Below are 19,111 nucleotides of genomic sequence, written 5' to 3'. Positions count from 1 at the left end.
TTAAAAATAAAAAAACGAAGATTAATGATAAAAAGTTGCAGTCGATAAATTTAATAGACGTTTAAACGTCGCAAGGTTTGTACAGCTTTGTAAATTGAATCGTCAGTATTATTCCAGAGCCTACTTAACCAGTTAATTGTTGCGTAATAAGTAACATTATTTGTAGAAAAGTTACGAATTGAAATTCTCGAATTTGATAAATTGTAGGACAGTAATCTATGTTGAAGCAAGTTGTAGAGTCTATAAAACCTGTCTTACAAAGGGAATTGTGATCACAAAATTGGTACATGATTGAGGAATAAAATTACAGTAAATAGAAAAACTCAGTAAAACAGATATTGTTAAAAAAAACTGTTTGAATATTGTTAGAATTACGAGGTACGCGTAACAATTTTGCGCTATTGTCGATCCTTTTTTGATAACTGCGACGCAAAATCAGTTTGTTCGGTTTACTCTACTTTTTTAATCAAACAAGGCTTTAACGTCAATTTATTGTTGCACGAGCATTAAATTTTCGCAACAGTTACGCGAAAATCTAGTCGCAGTGATCGTAATGAGAAAGAATAGTAACGGATGCTAGAATTTCCGGTAACAGCTAGAAAACTAATTTTGATTTTGTACCTAGAACTATATTTTTCGATTGTGGTAAAAAATGAAAATAGTTAAGGACTGAGCGGTAACCGGCAATAAAAATTTCTCTCTGTGCAGGAAAAATAACTTAAAATAGGTAAAGTCAAACAAATTAAAGCAGATTACAGTGGGGAGCGTAATGGTAGGTTTAGGTTTTAGCAGGGGATGAGATAAAATACAATTCAAGTTAGAGGTAACGGATAGAGTAAAATTAAAAGAAATATGAAAAATTAAACCGAGAACTGGCTACCAATGCAATACTGACGAGGAACTCTGGGATAAAGTTACTCGATGAAGTTATAAATTCAACGGTTGAAAATCTGATTTGAAATCAAAGGCACTTGAGCGACAAAAACATAATTTGGAACAGTGAGAAATCGATTGAGGTAAATGAAATTGTTGGAAATTTTTACCGATCACTCGAAATTACGTTTCACAAAAATCGCACTGCAAACATTGGAAATCGTGGAAATCGTTGCAAGTCTCACGGTAATCGCCAAATGATATTTATTGATTAACGTTCCGTTATGATTTCTGTTTCGTTATGTGTCCTTTCGTTAATTTCCAGCTTACCAAGTAATTTCCATCGATGCCCAACGATTTCACAGCGTTTTCGGTGATTTCGGTGAAAATAATTGAAAATCACGATAAAAGCTTGGAGATTGTTGGAAGTTGGAGATACATTATATAAATCAATGTGAAAAAATCTGAACAGATAATTTGATATCCAAGAAAACGGCCCCACGGATCAAGTTAATTCATAAAACTTATTCACGTGGTTTATCAAAGTCAGGAGCGAATGGAGTTATAAATTCAAGAGAAAAAGCTTAATTGTGGCGATCGTAATTTTCATTGATGAAAATTTCTGATTGTCCTCCAGTTCGTCAGAAGCAAAGCTGCAGGGAAAAGTATATTTTTCGATTGTGGTAAAGAATGAAAACAGTCGAGGACTGAGCGGTAACCGTAATTAAAAATTTCTCTCACAATCAGTACATGATCGCGGAATTGAAGAAAGCGATCGAAGAGAGGGACGGGAAAAGCAAACGTTGAGAGAAGGCAGGTAGCCTGCAGCCGGGACATTCTAATCTCGAACTAATATTGCCCCCTTCCAACTTTCCGGTCGTCGTCGTCGTCGTTCTCGGTCTGCCCCCACCTCGTCCCAAACGACTCGTCGGTTTAGTGCAGGCCGCGACGCCATGCCGGATTCCTGCGATCCTCCGGCTGCTTTTCGTCGTTTCCTCCGTGTATATTCTTAGGCATTTTATTGTCGATATTCGTCGCAAACACCGGCGATTTTCCCATTGGACGCCGGCGTCGCGACGCCGATAAGTGATCTCGAGATCGGCTGCCGGACGCGGAATTACGACGCTCCGAAATCCAGGTGCGTTTACACGGTGAAGTGCAGTGCCATTTGTGACATTCGGTTATCGTTCACCCTGATGTTTTTGCTCCGAAACACTGCGGATTATCTTCGCTCCGTCCGACGATCGGTGTTTTTCTTCGCCGATCGCGTGACACCGATTTCCTCACCGATCGTTCGTTTTCCAATCGTAGAATATCGGCCGCAGACCTGTGAATTTAAATTCATTCAATCTGAGTAAAGGAAACGAAATTGCTTCCGGGAAACACAATCAATCGTTTGTCGGTTGACCCGCTGAAACACTTCGAGATTGACGCAACAGCTCTTCGTTAACATTTTAGAAGATCGGGTAAAATAGCGAGCAACTGATCTAACCTGCATCTCGTCAATCGATTGTATGAATATAAAATCATCGTACCGGTTCTCGGTTGACTTACGTTCTTTTTTTTAAACACAAGCGAGGTGAGTGTCCCAGTTATTGACCTTGAACTCAATGATTAACATTTTTGGCTGCATATGTTTGTACAAAATTGAATTTTTTCTAGTTACTGTAACAAATGAAATTCTTCTCAGTGTGGCAATTGGTTTCAGTCGTCGATAAATTCACGATACGTGCCGTCAATTTATAATTTTTTAAAACAAATGATCGATAATTGGATAGAAACGTGTCGAGAACTGTTACACTTACCTCGATTCTCTTTCCGAAAAATTTGTCGTAAAGTTCTTACTGTAAAGTAAAAGCCGAGCGTAGGTACAACAACTGCGCACTTGAGTTACAGTTTACCAACTCTGCTCGTTATACATGCGCATATTATATACGACTTGTTATGGATACTCACCTGTTGTCCGCTAACGGGCATAATACGTACGAATTGTACAGCTCTCAGCTGTTCAATCGGTATTCCGTTTACAAACACGCTGGGCCTATAATTATATTGTCAATGCACGCGTACACATGCGCCAAGTACGACACATCCACATCACATACGTTAAATGCTTTTATTACGTACGAGACGCGAAGACTGGATGATAATTTGTGTCTTACGTCTCGTATACGCGACTCCCTTCCAATTAGTCGATTAATTAATTGAGCGAATTGATCGCCGCTGCGATCGATTCGTCGAGCGATTCTACCGATCAAACGCGTTATTGATAATTCGCTTCCGCAGTCCGGGGTCGTCATGGTGCTCTGTCAGTAATCGTCTCTCGCGAGGTGGGAACCTTAAATGATCGTGAACAAGTGGGAGGAGAGTTGGCAAAAAGGATTGTTCGAGTGATAGTGATTGTAAAAATACTGTATAAATAACAGTCTTGGAGAAGAGGAAGTCCGAGTATAAAGTTAAAATGCAGACCACCGTTCCTCCTCGTGGTCTCAAACCTTTTCGACGCAGCGTCACTGCTCCTCATGTCGGACATTCGACCAACGACTACAGGAACAAATTGGTAAGACATTTTTTAACGCAAACAAAACAATTTTAAAGTCAAATATGGATGGACGACGGTCGTGAATCACGGCGATTGAGAATTTCAAATTCGAAATTCAATGGTGCTTTGGAGTTTCGACTATGTGAGAGTACCGCGGTTAATACTTGTCGACAATTGAAGTTGTAGTAACGTTAGCCTGGCTAAATTTCGCAAAAACTCTTAGAATGATGATTTTATGGTGGTTTGGCTGAATTTCGAACAATTTTAAAAGTGGCGAATAAGTAATTATTCCTGTTCAACCTTATCGGACTGTCGCACATGAAGAGTGAATGGGAGAAAGTTTTTATTCGATATCTTTTTTTTTCGAAGATCGTCAATTGTTTGGATAAGGGTATAGTAAAATTAATATGCGTGACTTTTGCCGATGAAACCGAGTTGAAAAGAGGTTTTCAGAATTTTAACGGGGAATAAAAGTCGATTTTATCTCGTTTCGTTATTTTTCATTCAAGCAACATCGCTACACATTATAGTCTGAAGTCTCCGATGTATATTTGACAGAATTTTTCTCTCCACCTTTTCTTTCAACTCGTCAATCATCTCCGTCTTGTCCAGTCGTTATAAAAATAGCGAGAGGAAAAATGTGAAACGTTGTGTTATTGGACGAATGCAATGTTGAAATCTCCGTTAGTCTAGCAAACCTACAGAAACGACAGTCAATTAAACACGATGGATGGATGGACGGACATATTGCATAATATATACAGTTATTCTCTCTCGAGTCATCGAAGATTAGATACCGTGAAGAGGAAATTGCAACATTTCATAAGCATTGCCCCGATTTTTCTCTTCCTTTTTTCTTTCGTATTAGCAATTTATCCACCTTTGTGCTACCCGTGCAGGAAAAACGATCGTTACCCCCGTTAGAGGTAAGCGATACACGGTGGTATAATAATTTCTAGTAAGAACTCAAACTTTGAGGGGGGACGTTGACTTACATATCTCCAAATATCTAAGTTCGCATATCGCAAATGTGAAAGATGGCTTAACAGCGCTGTTCTGTATGCAATTCTGAACAAAAACACTCCAACACGTTTTCACTTGACACAGAAACAAAAAAATTGCATGAATTCTACGAATTCACTATCACGATTTCGTAGAAAATAGGACGTTTTTTTATTTCTTTATTTCTTTATTTTTTATGTTCGCGATACGTGGTCTTGGATATTTGATCGGACTGAAGTTGGTGACGTTAACGTAACGAAACCTCAGGTTAAAAAATTAAATCGATTTCAAAATTTTTACCGAACAAACAAGCAAATAATATTGCATAGTGATCCAGTTCTCAGATATGTTTAAAGTTTCAAGTCTCCAAGCTCATCGGGAGGATAGTTTGAAATCAATTGCAAGATTTGTACCAAATAGACAAGCAAACGGATATCAGACAAGATAGCGAGCTAATAAAAATGTGGGAAAATCATAATTATTGCGCAATTTAAGAAAGACTCACGGAGTTGACATATCAAAATTAACGTATATTTTGTTTATAATGGCTTACTAAATCTCAAAAATTTTCAAGCATGCACCGAGAGAAATTTTTGGTTCCGGTTATCGCTCAGTCCTGAACCATTTCCATTTTTCACCACAATCGAAAAATATAGTTTTAGGTACAAAATGAAAATCAGTTTTCTAGCTGTTACCCGAAATTCTAGTATCCGTTACTATTCTTTCTCATTGCGATCACTGTTGCTATATTTTCTTGCAACCGTTGCGAAAATTTAACGCTCGCGCAACGATAAATTGACGTTAAAGCCTTGTTTAACTAAAAAAGTATAGTAAACCTCGAAAACTGATTTTGCGTTGCAATAACCAAAAAAGGATCGACTCGTTTTTCGCAATTCCAACAATATTCAAACAGGAATTTTTCTAGTTACTATACAAATGAAATTTTTCTCCATGTGCGAAGTAGCAATTTTTCTCAAACATGAATTGTTACAGTAACGTTACTAACTTCATCCTCGTGATATTTGAACACACGTAGATACGTCAACGTCGTAATCTACGAGGCCACCGCTTCAAGAAACCATAATTTCATAAAAAAGTATATAACTTTCTGTCGAAAATTTTGAGTTACTTTCCGTTCCTCTTTCGCTATCAAAGCTTGGCACATTCATCGTAATTCATCATCGTTGATTTTCTCCGTTACCTAAAAAAAAAAAAAAAAAAAAAAAAAAGAGCGAGACATAAGATCGTATCACGAAATACGTCAAAAGTTTGAGAATCTGTTCTGAAATTTGACGCGCATCGAGTGTGCTCTCTTCTTTACTACGCTTCTTCTTTTTCACACACGTTATATACATCACACGTGTGTGTGCGTACAAAGCGTCGACGGACGAATCCGTTGGGTTGCAGATTTCTTTCTCATCTTTCTCATCGCCGTGAGTTAGGTCAGGTGGTGAACTGCAACGGCGGAGATTTAAACGGCTTTTAAAAAGGTTCGGGCTGCATTCTTAACGGTCGCGGGTCGTTGTGCTTTCAGGAGTTATTTTTAACCTCACCTTCTCGCTGTGTGCCACACCTACGTACACGCCTCTTGCAAACGCACATTTATACGTAGACTCACACATAACCTCGGCTTTCCTTCGGGACAAGCTCACCTTGTCTTACCTGCACGCTTTTCTCGTATTGCCGACGGAGCGGCAGTTTTTTTTTTTTTTTTTTTTTTTTTTGGGTCGTATTTATACAAAGAAGCGTTGCTTCCGAATCCAAGAAGAGCGGAGAAAATTTCGGGGAGAAAATAAAAACGGAAATTCAAGTAGCGGCCGAGCAACAAACGTTTCTTTATCTAGTTTTTCTAGTCTCATCGCTAATTTGAGGTTAGCTACGTCATAAAAATGCTGTACGGTCAGAATTTATCGACCGAGTAAAGTGTCACTAATTTTTAATATTGTCGAAAGTCTGCAATATCACTGAAATGTCCCATGTAGATAAGGGAATTCTGTATGGCGATACGAAACAAGAATGTACTAAGATGAAATATTTGTTTTACGCCACAATAAGGACAGAAAATTTATTATTGTAATTGAATAACCGTTGTTCTATATGGCTTGAAAGAAAAAAGCTTCGGGATGCATATATTATAAATTTTCATAACAGTAATGTGTAGGCTTTGATTAAGGGGGTATTCTAGTGTAGAAATTTGAAAAAATCGATTTTTTTTTTTTTTACATTTTCAAAGCTTAACCTTTCAAGAATGTGTCCTTAAAAGGACAAGTCAAAATTTCAATTATTTTCAGAGATATAGCTATTTTGGTGACACGTCTTCAATACTGGCTCGGCTGGAACGGATTTTACTCGAAACTTTAAACGCGTTTTTCTCAAAACTACATTTTTCAAAACGGTTGACATGATTTCTCAAGTTCTATTGAACCGATTTACTTGAAATTTGGTGAGAATCTTCTCAATACATGTCTCTATCGCACGAACTATTATTATAACGAAATAATAATTTTTACTATTTTTAAAAAATTCAAAAACGTCCAAAAAAGTAAAAAAAAACGTATTATTTTTTCGAACAGCCGTAATTTGGCAAAAAAAAATTTTTTTTCGACTTTTTTTTAGTTAGTACGATAGCTGCATTTATGTAGATTAATAATCTTTTTTTTTTTTTTCTGATTTTGAAAATGCTTGCAATCGTGACAACATTGGCGCGCCATTTTTTTTGTACCCCCCACTTCAACAACTCATAGCACTTTCAATTTTGTATTTTTTGACTTGTTTTTTTTTTTTTTGTAATCGTGAAATAATAATAAACGCCTGATAAAAAAATGGATGGTAAAAATATTTTTTGTTTTTTGTTTATAGCACTTCAAAAAACACCTCAAATTCATGCCTCTACACTAGAATACCCCCTTAAAAGAGGTGACATGTTCACTCGGTCGGTAACGGCGGTAACGTAACGATTCTTAGGGAATAATCAGTACCTCGAACTTTAAAAGGACTTTGAAAGTGTCGAGTTTTCAAAATATTTTAGAAGTGTTCCGCTTCTTTATACGGTTTTTAGAATCTCAGGGGCTTCTATAAAAGTTACGAAATAACGATTCTTGCCTAAAAACGCATCGTTACGAGTTTGGACTTCGTTTATAAGCTGCACCCGAACTCGATTTTCCACTATTTCGGAATCAGCTTCTCGAGTATAACATCGCTGACTCGATGTTGAAGTTTGAAATTATTTAAACAAACCAAATCCCGTTTCACGCGGTAATAAAGAAGAAAAATTCGAATTGAAATAATATCTTTGACAAATTACCGTGAATGTATAATAAAAACGACGGGATTTAGAAAACTAGTGAGAAACTATCGACGATACTTCTATAAGTGATGCAAAAACGCGCTTGCCTACGTTGTATTATACATATGACGCCAAAAAAAAACTCTTGTTACAATCAATATCTGTCTCGTAGAGTTGATAGAATCGTCGATCAGGGAAAATCGCGTCGCTGCGGCACTCGATAATTTCCAGGAAATTTCAACATCTTTATCAACTTTACTGCAAGCTATAATCCATACCTCTCAACAGGTTTGTATAACCAAACCTACATACCTGTATACCTGCCTTACGAGTGCGGCAAGCGATAAACCACACGCGTAAACACCGCGTCAGTTATGTTTTACGTATTATATACTTGGGTACAAATACTTACCTGGGATTATTTGTTCCGTCCACTTGCGGTACGCGCGTTTATACCTAAATACAGATGGCAAGAATTTTCTTTTTTTTTTTATCTTCTCACTGTTTAAAACAAATTTGACTTCTCTGTAGAGCACGTCAAAAAAAATCCCAACTCGTATTACTTTCATCCGAATGAAAATAAATTGGGGATTATTGCATAAACTGTTAATTTTTTTCACAAATTTCTTTTCATTAAAATTTAACGTTACAGTTTACTGATAGAATAATTTTGTTATAATGTAGTCATTAAATAATCATTTGGCAATATTTTTTTACACATGTGACAAATAATCGCCGAATAAATTGATAAGTTTCGATTTTGTTTGTACAATTTCCATTCGCTTAGCACGGACACTCTGTTTCTGAGTGAAAAATTTCTCGTTTTCAAACACGCGTAATTTTCTTTGCAAGAGTGAACCGTACTTATTATGTTTAAATGATCACTATCAATTTTTAATTAATATGGTCTGTAACTATTACCCAATAAAATAAAATTGCACAGTAACATTTCGTAACTTTAACAGAAATACGTCTACAGAGATATAACGTACTTCGATCACACATAATATGCATATGCAACATAGCTATGTGTATACAATATACATAATACATCTTGACCGTTCTTTTTTTTTACCGAATCTAACGTTAGCTCAACCGTTCCATACATTTTTATAACCGTTTGATTGATCAAATAGATAATTTGCGTTTGCCAACTGTTCGCCAGTGCCTCTCGCGTGTCTCTGAATCCAATTTATTCTACAGAGGTAGAGGGTACATTAAGGTGGTCCTTATTCAGGGTGTCGAAGAATTTTTGCCAGGCCATCCCCCACATCAATTTCAAATAATTCGAAAACAATCGCCTAATTTTTTCAGATTTTTACATCGAATCTAAGATAGTCTCCGCATTGTGATCGAAGTTTCTTATGGAAGTGACATGAGAAAAACTTTTTTTCTCAGTATATATTTTATTGCAAGAGTAATAATGTTCCGAATAATCTGTAACCGCGAGGTTTTGGTGAGAATTAGTGCTACTATCTGGGAAAAAATACACATCGTCGTACCAGGCAATCTAGACGAATTGCACAACCTCGAAACCCGACTTTTTTTTTATTTAGAGGAAGTGCAATTCGTCTAGATTGCCTCGTACGATGATGCGTTTTTTTTTTTCATATAGCATCACTAATGCCGACTGAAACCTCGCAGTTACAGATTTTTTGGAACATTATTACTTTCACGATAAAATATATAGTGCGAAAAAAAGTTTTTCTCGTGTCACTTCCATAAGAAACTTCGATCACAATGCGGGCTGTCTCAGACTTGCTGTAAGAATCTGAAAAAATTTGGCGACTCTTTTTAAATGATTTGAAATTGATTTCAGCGATGAGGCGGTAAAAATTCGACAACACCCTAAACAAGGACCACCCTAGTGTACATACATCAGGGTGGTTAAAAAAAAAGACTATATTTTTTTCGAAGTTACATTTTCAATAGTTGTAGGAAGAAGAAATAGGGTGCCTGTTAAAATTTGAGCCGTGAACGTTAATATTTACTGATTTCTAAATGCCATTTTTCATTTTCGATATGATTAACACGAGAAAATAATTTTACTTTCATTCTGAATTTTGTGGCTCAGTAATGAGGCAATGTAGATCTATGTTCGATACAAGTTTTTGTAAAAAATTGAATGCTCTACAAAAAAGTTCTCTTATAATTTCATGATAACTCGACTCTTTCAAAAGTTATTCAAGGCTAAAGTTGAAATCATGTAAAAATTCACTTTTTTCGAGATCAACAGCGAAAATACTAAACTTGTTACAGAATAACGTGATTTTTCTTTGTAAAGCATTGCAATTGCTAATAAAATCATTGAATGTCATTGAATTAATTTTCAACTTGAGCAAATATTTAAATTTTGTATCGCTAAGGAAAACTAATGCGTGACACGCTCCTTTTTTCTTTTCTATTCAGTATAATCGACTCTTTTATTAATATCGATACTAAAATGAATCATCCGTGCCTAATCATAAGGTACAGACTTGTGTTAAAATACTAAATTTGTATTCAGAACGAATCTAAACTTTGAAATATAGAAAATCCTAGGTCAACTTGCTTTCTCGCAATTGTTAAACAATGCGTGGGTGGAAATTAATTATTGCTTTTGCATTGCTCGCGGTGATTGATGGGCTGGATTTGACGATAATAAAGTATCGCCGCTGCAGTCAGCCATTCAACGACGCGTAGAAATATATGCATAGACAAATTATAGGCCTTGTTTTCATTGCCTCTCCGTAAACAAATCACATTCTCATTATTATACACCCACAATGTATTTAAGGATCATATCGTCCAGCGAGAAGTATTACGTAAAATAAAACAATGAATGCAATGATTTATTTTATGTTGTTATTGTTCTTCTTCCTCGTTGCAGATCGATTTTCAAAGCCAGAAATTCTCACGCGTAAATTTATCGCAGTTTCAATTTTTCAGAGATAAATGAGATTGATAAAAATTGACTTAATGTAACCAAGAAGCGGTTGTAAGAAAGATAAAAGGCAGAAAGCCTCTACGTTCAATTTTAATTCGTAAAGAATACAGATTTGTTGGATCGAAGACTAACTGTAAAAATATAAAACATCAGTTGTTTTGAGATATTGCAAATGGCAGCCGGATTAATACGGTTTAACCCTTTCAAAATCATCTAATTTTGATAGTTTGTTCGATCTTAAATCCGCCACGATTGATCCGCCATCTTGGATTTAGAAATGATCTAATTCTTGCTTCAGAATCGTGCTCAGCGACTCCGAAAACTTCCGAGTAACAAAAATTCAGGCCAAAATATTGAGTTGAAAAATGTTTTACTGAAAGGGTCGAACCCGATTATAATGCCAGAAAATATGACTTGCCTTGGAGTTGAGTTTTTTTTGTGTATAGGAATTTTCGACCCACAGGAACTGAAATCTGACGTCATTTTTGAGCTGCGTAACCGGCGTTTCGAGAAAACAGCAAAATTTGACGTTTTATACGTTTTGCCGATAAACTGCTGTCGGTAAACGAAAAATGACTTGACCATCGCGTAGAGCGGAACATTTTTGAAACGGAGTCGGATTAACAAATTAAAAGAAAAAATTGTGTCACAAAAATCTCCCAAATGCCGTCGATAAGTATAATTTCTTTTTTCTCATTTTACTTATCTGACTCCGTTCCCGACATACGAGGTCATAATTCCATGTAGAATTTTCCGCTCTACAGGATGGTCAGGTCATATTTCATTCGATGAAGTTGAAGCCAGCAACCAAACAGGTTAAATGTTTTGGAAGTAGAAAAATGCAAACAGTCGAGGACTGAGCGGTAACCGGAACTAAAAATTTCACTCAGCGTATGCGGCTCGAAAATGACTTCAGATTTAAGTTCCTGCGCGTCGAAAACCCCATCCAAACAAAAATGCAGCCGTATATCGATTAGTTTTAATTTGGACATATTTTTACCGGACTCTCAGAGCCGGCGGCGATATGGTAGCCAAGATCACAGTCCATATCGAGGTCACATCAATTGCTCCTCAATAAACCGAGAGGTTGTATTGGTACGAGTGTTGGTTATACCGCAGACCTCCCAGAGACAATGGCGAAGATAAGTTACGTTTCTCACTCCCGTATAATCTAGCTTGTATTATACGAGGCAGATGTCTCATTCGAATCTTGTACCTTGTACTTACCTCATCTCAGAGCTGTAACCCATTAAAATTGTGTCCAAAGTTATATCGCGAATATGTAACTAGGTACTCGTTAGCAGAATTGGGCAGCAGAAATTACTTTCGTCATTTCATTACCCGTAAATTACAATTACTGTGAATAACTGTAATATTTAGTAACTAATTACAATTGCGGGAAATAATTATAAATTTTGATTTACCAATTACAGTTAGTATAAACAATTGTAATTTTATGATTATCAACTACAATTACTCGAAATAATTGTAATTTTTTTGTTGTCAATTAAAATTACTTGAAAAAATTGTAATTTTTTTGCTACTAATTACAATTACTTGGAACAATTGTAATTTTTCTGTTATCCATTACAATTAATGGAAATGATTATGTTTTTTTTTTCAAATTTCAATTGTTTTTCATAATTTATTTAAACAAATTACCTTTGGAAACGTAATGTCGAATTCTCAACATAATTTCAAATTCCGAAAACATCGGGAACTTCATGGAGCTTACATATTCACATTGACTGGTCAAGCAAATTATTTAAACAAATTAATTTTTCAAAGTAATGTGAAATCCTTGATCAGCTACCCAAAAAACTTTGGTAACCATAGCCCATTCACATATTGACTGTAAAAGACTCGTTCCGATCACACCATTTGAATACTCCAAAAACGGAGTAAATTTATTTGTCTATTTGTTATTATTTCACAGGAATAACGTTAGAGAAAAAAATTCAATTGGACCACATCGTGTGGTTTACAATTACTCAAAAGAATTTTAATAATGTCTGATTTAATTACAATCACTGAGGATAATTGAAATGATTTCTGATTAAATTCCAATCACTGAAAGTAATTTTGATAAACTTTGATTAAATTCAAATTACTCAACGTAATTTTAATGAAATCCAATTCAATTACAATTACTGGAAATAATTTCGATGGACTCTGAGTCAATTACAATTATCAAAAGTAATTTCACTGAACTCCGATTCAATTATTATTACTAAAAATAATTTTAATGGAATTCTGTGTTATTAAAAATTATCCTTAGTCATTTGTAATTGTTAATTTTTTATTACAATTTTGCCCAACACTGCTTGTTAGGTTACTACGGCCATTATCTATATTTGGACGACTTTGAGCATCGCTGCTTGCAAGAGATTGGCTTGAATCGTTTTTCGCTAACGAAAATAAAATTACAGTCATTTTGCTACAGTTTGAATTGAAAGCTTGAGGAATTTGCGGTCGAATAATCGATGCCTTTTATTAATCTTATTAGAGATATCAGATAGATTGACTATTTATGTAATTACTGCATTTGTTAGCTGTTAATATTACTGTAAATATATCGTAAACTTGGCTATTCTTTATTTAATATCGTTGCGATATCGCTAAATACATTGTAGACAATTCATTCGATTTTGTTCTATGCGATGGTTTGTTGTATTCGAAAAACTATCGTAACCAGTAAACGGTAATATTACAATAAATTTATTACCAATTTTAGAAAAAAAGTAAATCTGTTTCCGTCTGTTTGCAGTTAAATAGTCTTCCGAATGAAATAAACAATCTTAAATTGAATCGAAGGAATCTATCAGATTTTCAACCATTTTTAAAACGATTTAAAACTAACCATCGATGTCTAAGCCTTTGATTATAATTCCAGTATTTCTTATTTTCGTACTTTTCAAGAGATTCTTTAGATCCTACAAATATAACGATAATTTCATAAATCCAATGATACAGAAAAACGTATAACAAGTTTCCTTTCTCATCCAACCTTGATCAGACAATCTTGACTTGCCAAGTAAAAATGAATTCCGAATTCCTTTTTTATAATTTGATATTCGATCGCGAGAGCAAAATGAATTTTTTTGAAATCATCGTTTCATTTAAATGCACATCGCCGTGAGACGACTGTAAAGACGATTGAGGCATAAATTCTCTGTATTCGAACGTGCGAGCACGATCGTTAAAAATTTTTATCAACTTCCCATTTTCAACCTACTTTAACAGATAACTGGAAATAGCCGTAACTACGTGTATGTAAGATATCGAAATTACATGCAAGTCTATTTTTTGCCGATATGCAGTGTGTTACGCATTCGTTACATATTTTATTACGGAACGTACGTAATCGATTGGCACGCATGTTCTGTTTACCGAATCGCAGTTGTATCAACTTGTTACGACCACCTACGGCCTATCTTTGTTTATAATTTTCATTATCTTTACACTTGCAAATTACTTGCATCTCTTGTCATTTGCAATTTATAACGATATTATGTTGCCCCGTTTAGTTGTATGTTTAATATGTATCATTTGCTACTTAATTTCATACACCAAGTCCGTCCATAATTGTGAATTGGCTTCCGCAACATCCGGATACTCGAAGAAATATCTCTTTCGAATTATTTCATTTCCTTTCTCTAGCGCCTTGATATTTATACATCGGACGAAATTAAAAATTTATACCTACGGAACATACGGTGTGGTAAAAAAAAAAATGTTGCAACAAATGGCTGCGTCAACTTTTCGATGATAAAACAGCAGAATAACGTGATGTTTTAATAATTTTTTTTTTTAGAATCACGGGGACATTCATTTACAAATTAAATCCAACTTGACAAGCTCGAGTCGGATATTTCAAGCCTCTGTTCTTTCTTTATTCTTGCACGGTTTCGAGGCCTTCAACCTAACGATCAAGCTTATGCAGTAATAATAAACTGTGCATCCCACATTCCGCATCGTCCGGTTTGCCACTGATGATCGTTAACGACAGATGAGATTTCCGATAAGAAAATTCCTCGTCTCATCGTAACACTTGCGCATATACGTGGGTTTAATGGATTTTCACCTCACTCCAAGGTCGGACGATCGCGACGATGATTCGCTCCACTGATACGCAATTACAATTGTCGTATTTCACAGCCCGACAGTCGACAATGTTTCGACTCAATAATATTCGTTCGAGTTATAATAAAATACCCGTTATATCACAATGGAGTTACGTGTTCACCTGGCGATATGTGTGAAAAAAATTCACCTACCGACCTTTTCGCAAGAGATGGGTAATTTGCCTCGATGCTGTGCCAGGAAATTCAACACGCTGTGAAGTTTAGTCAATTGTAATTCTACGACAATTATATTCCCAAGTCTATCCATGCTTCATTCATTTTTTATCTCCGTATCGAGAGAGCTTAGAATTTTTAACTCTCATCAAAGTCATCGATTTTCGTGATCTAAACTCTGACGTTTTTCTTGTTGCGCTGTTTATTCTTCATCCTTGAATCACGCGACTTGAAATGACGAAAGAAATTGTAAATTTTGATACTTTCCCACATCGCTCGAAATTTTTTCAGCCTTATCAAATTGGGATTTATCCTTTACTTTCACACCTAATATATCTTGTTCAAAACCACTCAAGTTCGCTTCTCCCTGGTAATTTTATCATTTCGGCATCGGTACTGTTAAATTAATGCACCACGAAGATAGTCATTAGTTGTCGCGCAATAGGATTCAATTATTCTACACTCCTTGTCGCTGCAATTGACCCGAAAGTCAATTAGGTAAAACACTCGCCGCGTTACTGGGAATCGCAAAGTCGTAGTTGCCCCAGAAATTTGAATATTTACCGCAACGCGAGCTTTTCGCTGCAGCTTTGCTTCTGACGGATTGGAGGACAATCGGAAATTTTCATCCATGAAAAGTATGACCGCCACAATTAAGCTTTTTCACTTGAATTTATAACTCCATTCGCTCCTGACTTTAATAAACCACGTGAATAAGTTTTAAGAATTGACTTGATCCGTGGGGCCATTTTCTTGGATATCAAATTATCTGTTCAGATTTTTTCACATTGATTTATATAATGTATCTCCAACTTCCAACAATCTCCAAGCTTTTATCGTGATTTTCAGTTCTTTTCACCGAAATCACCGAAAACGCTGTAAAATCGTTGGACATCGATGGAAATCACTTGGTAAGGTGGAAATTAACGAAAAGACACATAACGAAACAGAAATCATAACGGAACGTTAATCAATAAATATCATTTGGCGATTACCGTGAGACTTGCAACGATTTCCACGATTTCCAATGTTTGCAGTGCGATTTTTGTGAAATGTAATTTCGAGTGATCGGTAAAAATTTCCAACAATTTCATTTACCTCAATCGATTTCTCACCGTTCCAAATCATGTTTTTGTCGCTCAAGTGCCTTTGATTTCAAATCAGATTTTCAACCGTTGAATTTATAACTTCATCGAGTAACTTTATCCCATAGTTCTTCGTCAGTATTGCATTGGTAGCCAGTTCTCGGTTTAATTTTTCAAATTTCATTTAATTTTACTCTATCCGTTACCTCTAACTTGAATTGTATTTTATCTCATCCCCTGCTAAAACCTAAACCTACCATTACACTCTCCACTGTAATCTGCTTTAATTTGTTTGACTTTACCTATTTTAAGTTATTTTTCCTGCACAGAGAAAAATTTTTATTGCCGGTTACCGCTCAGTCCTTGACTATTTTTATTTTTTACCACAATCGAAAAATACAGTTCTAGGTACAGAATGAAAATTAGTTTTATAGCTGTTACCGGAAAGTCTAATATCCGCTGCTATTCTTTCTCATGACGATCAATGTTGCTATATTTTCTCGCAACTGTTGCGAAAATTTAATACTTGTGCAACAATAAATTGACGCTAAAGCCTTGCTTAATTAAAAAAGTCGAGTAAACCTCAGAAATTGATTTTGCGTTGCAATTACCAAAAAAGAATCGGCGATAGCGCAAAATGGTTAGGCGTACCTCGTTTTTCCCAATTCCAACAATATTCAAACAGTTTTTTCTAACGATACCTATTTTACTAAATTTTTCTAGTTACTGTAACAAACGAAGTTTTTCTCGGTGTGTCTGTTTACTTCCATTTTCTATTTCTTCAATATTCTGTATTAATTTTTAGTCATTACGTGCCTGTCCAACATCGCTACGGACATAGCGAACCTCTATCTATCCATCCATCCATCCATCAGCCGGTCAGTCAGACATGATGCTGGGTTATCGTCTTGGCCTCGGTTGAACCGTGTAACAAACGTTAAGCGATATCCTCCTTTGTCTCGCGCACTATTCGCGGCTCGTGCAGGTTTACACACTCGTCGTCTTCTCCACCCCCTCGAATGGATTCACGGATGCATGGATGCAGCGACTCGGAATACAAGAACACATGTGAAGAGGTGTCGAATGGTGTGGTTGTACAGTGTCACCGTCCTTCCGTTGCAGCTGAGGCTTCTCGGCTCGTATCGTGTTCATAATGCACCTTTACCTTCACTGCTGGATGTACACACTGCACGTGCAGTCGTATAATCGGACTCTGCAACTCTTCGGCTGATAAGAGACGCGAGCCAGTAGAAACTCAGGATGAAGGCGAAACGGCGGTACAATTGTAACCATGATAGCAAGCGGACGGACGTTGTACTCGTGGTGTCGGAAATCTCGCCATTGTTGCACCCCCGACACGCATGGAATCGCATTTCCAAACAAAGCGGTGCCTCCTTATGCTGATTGTGCAACAACAGCTTCGAGAGCATCCAAGTAAGATCACAGTCACAACAATGCTCCAGAATGCGCGTTGCGATCAGGAATCGCAGTTGCTGCATCGCATCTGAAATATACTTCTCGCAATTGGTGATTTTGACGATAACGATCGTGTCTTGATCACGGTTTTTCACGAGGAGGAGGTTAGTCACGTTACTGTAACAACTCATGTTTAGGAAAAATCGCTGCTTCGCACCTTTACGATTGTGTCCGAAACTCGGTAAATCAGTACAAACAGAATATACCGTTGTTTTGAAAAGTCAGCTCCTTAAAGGTTATTCTAAAATTACCCAACGGTCACGATTTTTCACCCTAATATTTCGTAACTTCAGCCTCATGGTTTTTTAGACAATCAGTTTCAAACACGTTGGTACTGCACTGAGAAAAGTTTCATTTTTCGTAGAAGCTAGAAAGATTCAGTAAAACGGGTATCGTTAAAAAAAACTTTTTGAATATCGTTCGAATTACGAAAAACGAAGTACGCGTAACCATTTTGCGCTATCGTCGATCCTTTTTTGGTTATTGCAACGCAAAATCAGTTTGTTCGGGTTACTCGACTTTTTAAGTTAAACAAGGCTTTAGCGTCAATTTATTGTTGCACAAGCGTTAAATTTTCGCAACAGTTACAAGAAAATATAGCAACAGTGATCGTAATGAGAAAGAATAGCAACGGATACTAGAATTTTCGGTAACGGCCACAAAACTAATTTTGATTTTGTACCTAGGACTATATTTGTCGATTGTGGTAAAAAATGAAAATAGTTAAGGACCGAGCGTTAACCGGAACTAAAAATTTCTCTCATTGTCAGTGCTGGATCGATAAATTTTCTCAGTCTTCAGATCAGTGGCACATTATTAAAGGGGTCTGGATCTCTTGTAACGCGGTATGGTGTGAAGAATGATTCAACAAACAGTACTCGATCTTCGATCTCCATTACATGACAAGATGTGGATTACACTCGTGGTATTCTTTTATTCTTCTCTCTCACAATTACTGTACAATCGTGTCTTCGTCATTGGAAGCTTATGGTCCCTTAGTCTGCAGGTACACATTGATATAAGACACATTTCACTGGTACCGTTGCAGCGTTTTTTTTTTCTTCCTCTTCTTCTTCTTCTTCTTGTTCTTCTTGATTCGTCTCGGAGTCAGGGTATAGATGATAGTAATTGATATCGTGCCTTGCCGTTCACCAATCACCTCGAACTACGTGGATGTACCTGAGTGCTCGTGTTCGACGACTAGCCCACGCATTTATATAGGCGATCGGATACTCGCGCAGCTGAGAATCCGATCGAAGTAAGAGATTAAAAACTTTCATTCATCCGCCTCCCACATGGATTTCATTCAACGATTTCAAGTACAACGTTCGTCCGTAATTTCAGGGACGTTAAACACCAGTTTCGTACCGTCGTACGTCTTCAAATTTTTTCAAACTCTCCGCAAAATGATAAACTGAAACAATAAATCTTCTTTTAAAAATACCCATTTCTTTGCGATTTATTTTCTACGTCCATATGCTTTTCCAATATCTTCATCTTGCTGACGAAGATTTCAACCTGACGGTTGAGCCTGAATCAAAAGGGGGACGGAAGCTAAAGGAGAGATTGAGGACGCTCGGTAAAAATAAAAATAAATTCACGCGTGTGTGTGTGTGTGTGAAT

The 19,111-nt window shown here is 36.3% G+C and overlaps 1 protein-coding gene across 7 annotated transcripts in view; it reads left to right on the top strand.

Moving 5' to 3' along the window:
* The window catches only part of LOC124306257 (NAD(+) hydrolase sarm1), a 197,302-nt gene that overhangs the window by 53,334 nt on the left and 124,857 nt on the right, over window positions 1–19,111 (top strand). The window contains exons 1-2 of one of the 7 annotated variants that reach the window (XM_046766746.1): window positions 1,810–2,011; window positions 3,160–3,433. The exons of 3 other annotated variants lie outside the window; for them this stretch is intronic. In XM_046766746.1, the coding sequence (XP_046622702.1) occupies window positions 3,335–3,433 (99 nt within the window). In that variant the 5' untranslated portion in view covers window positions 1,810–2,011; window positions 3,160–3,334. Of the gene's footprint in view, window positions 1–1,809; window positions 2,453–3,159; window positions 3,434–19,111 lie in introns of those variants that run through there. 3 more of the 7 variants (XM_046766745.1, XM_046766744.1, XM_046766743.1) reach the window with 3 other exon arrangements.

Source organism: Neodiprion virginianus, chromosome 5 (assembly GCF_021901495.1).
Source record: "Neodiprion virginianus isolate iyNeoVirg1 chromosome 5, iyNeoVirg1.1, whole genome shotgun sequence".
NCBI lineage: Eukaryota > Metazoa > Arthropoda > Insecta > Hymenoptera > Diprionidae > Neodiprion > Neodiprion virginianus.
This window is presented reverse-complemented; position numbering and strand designations above follow the sequence as displayed.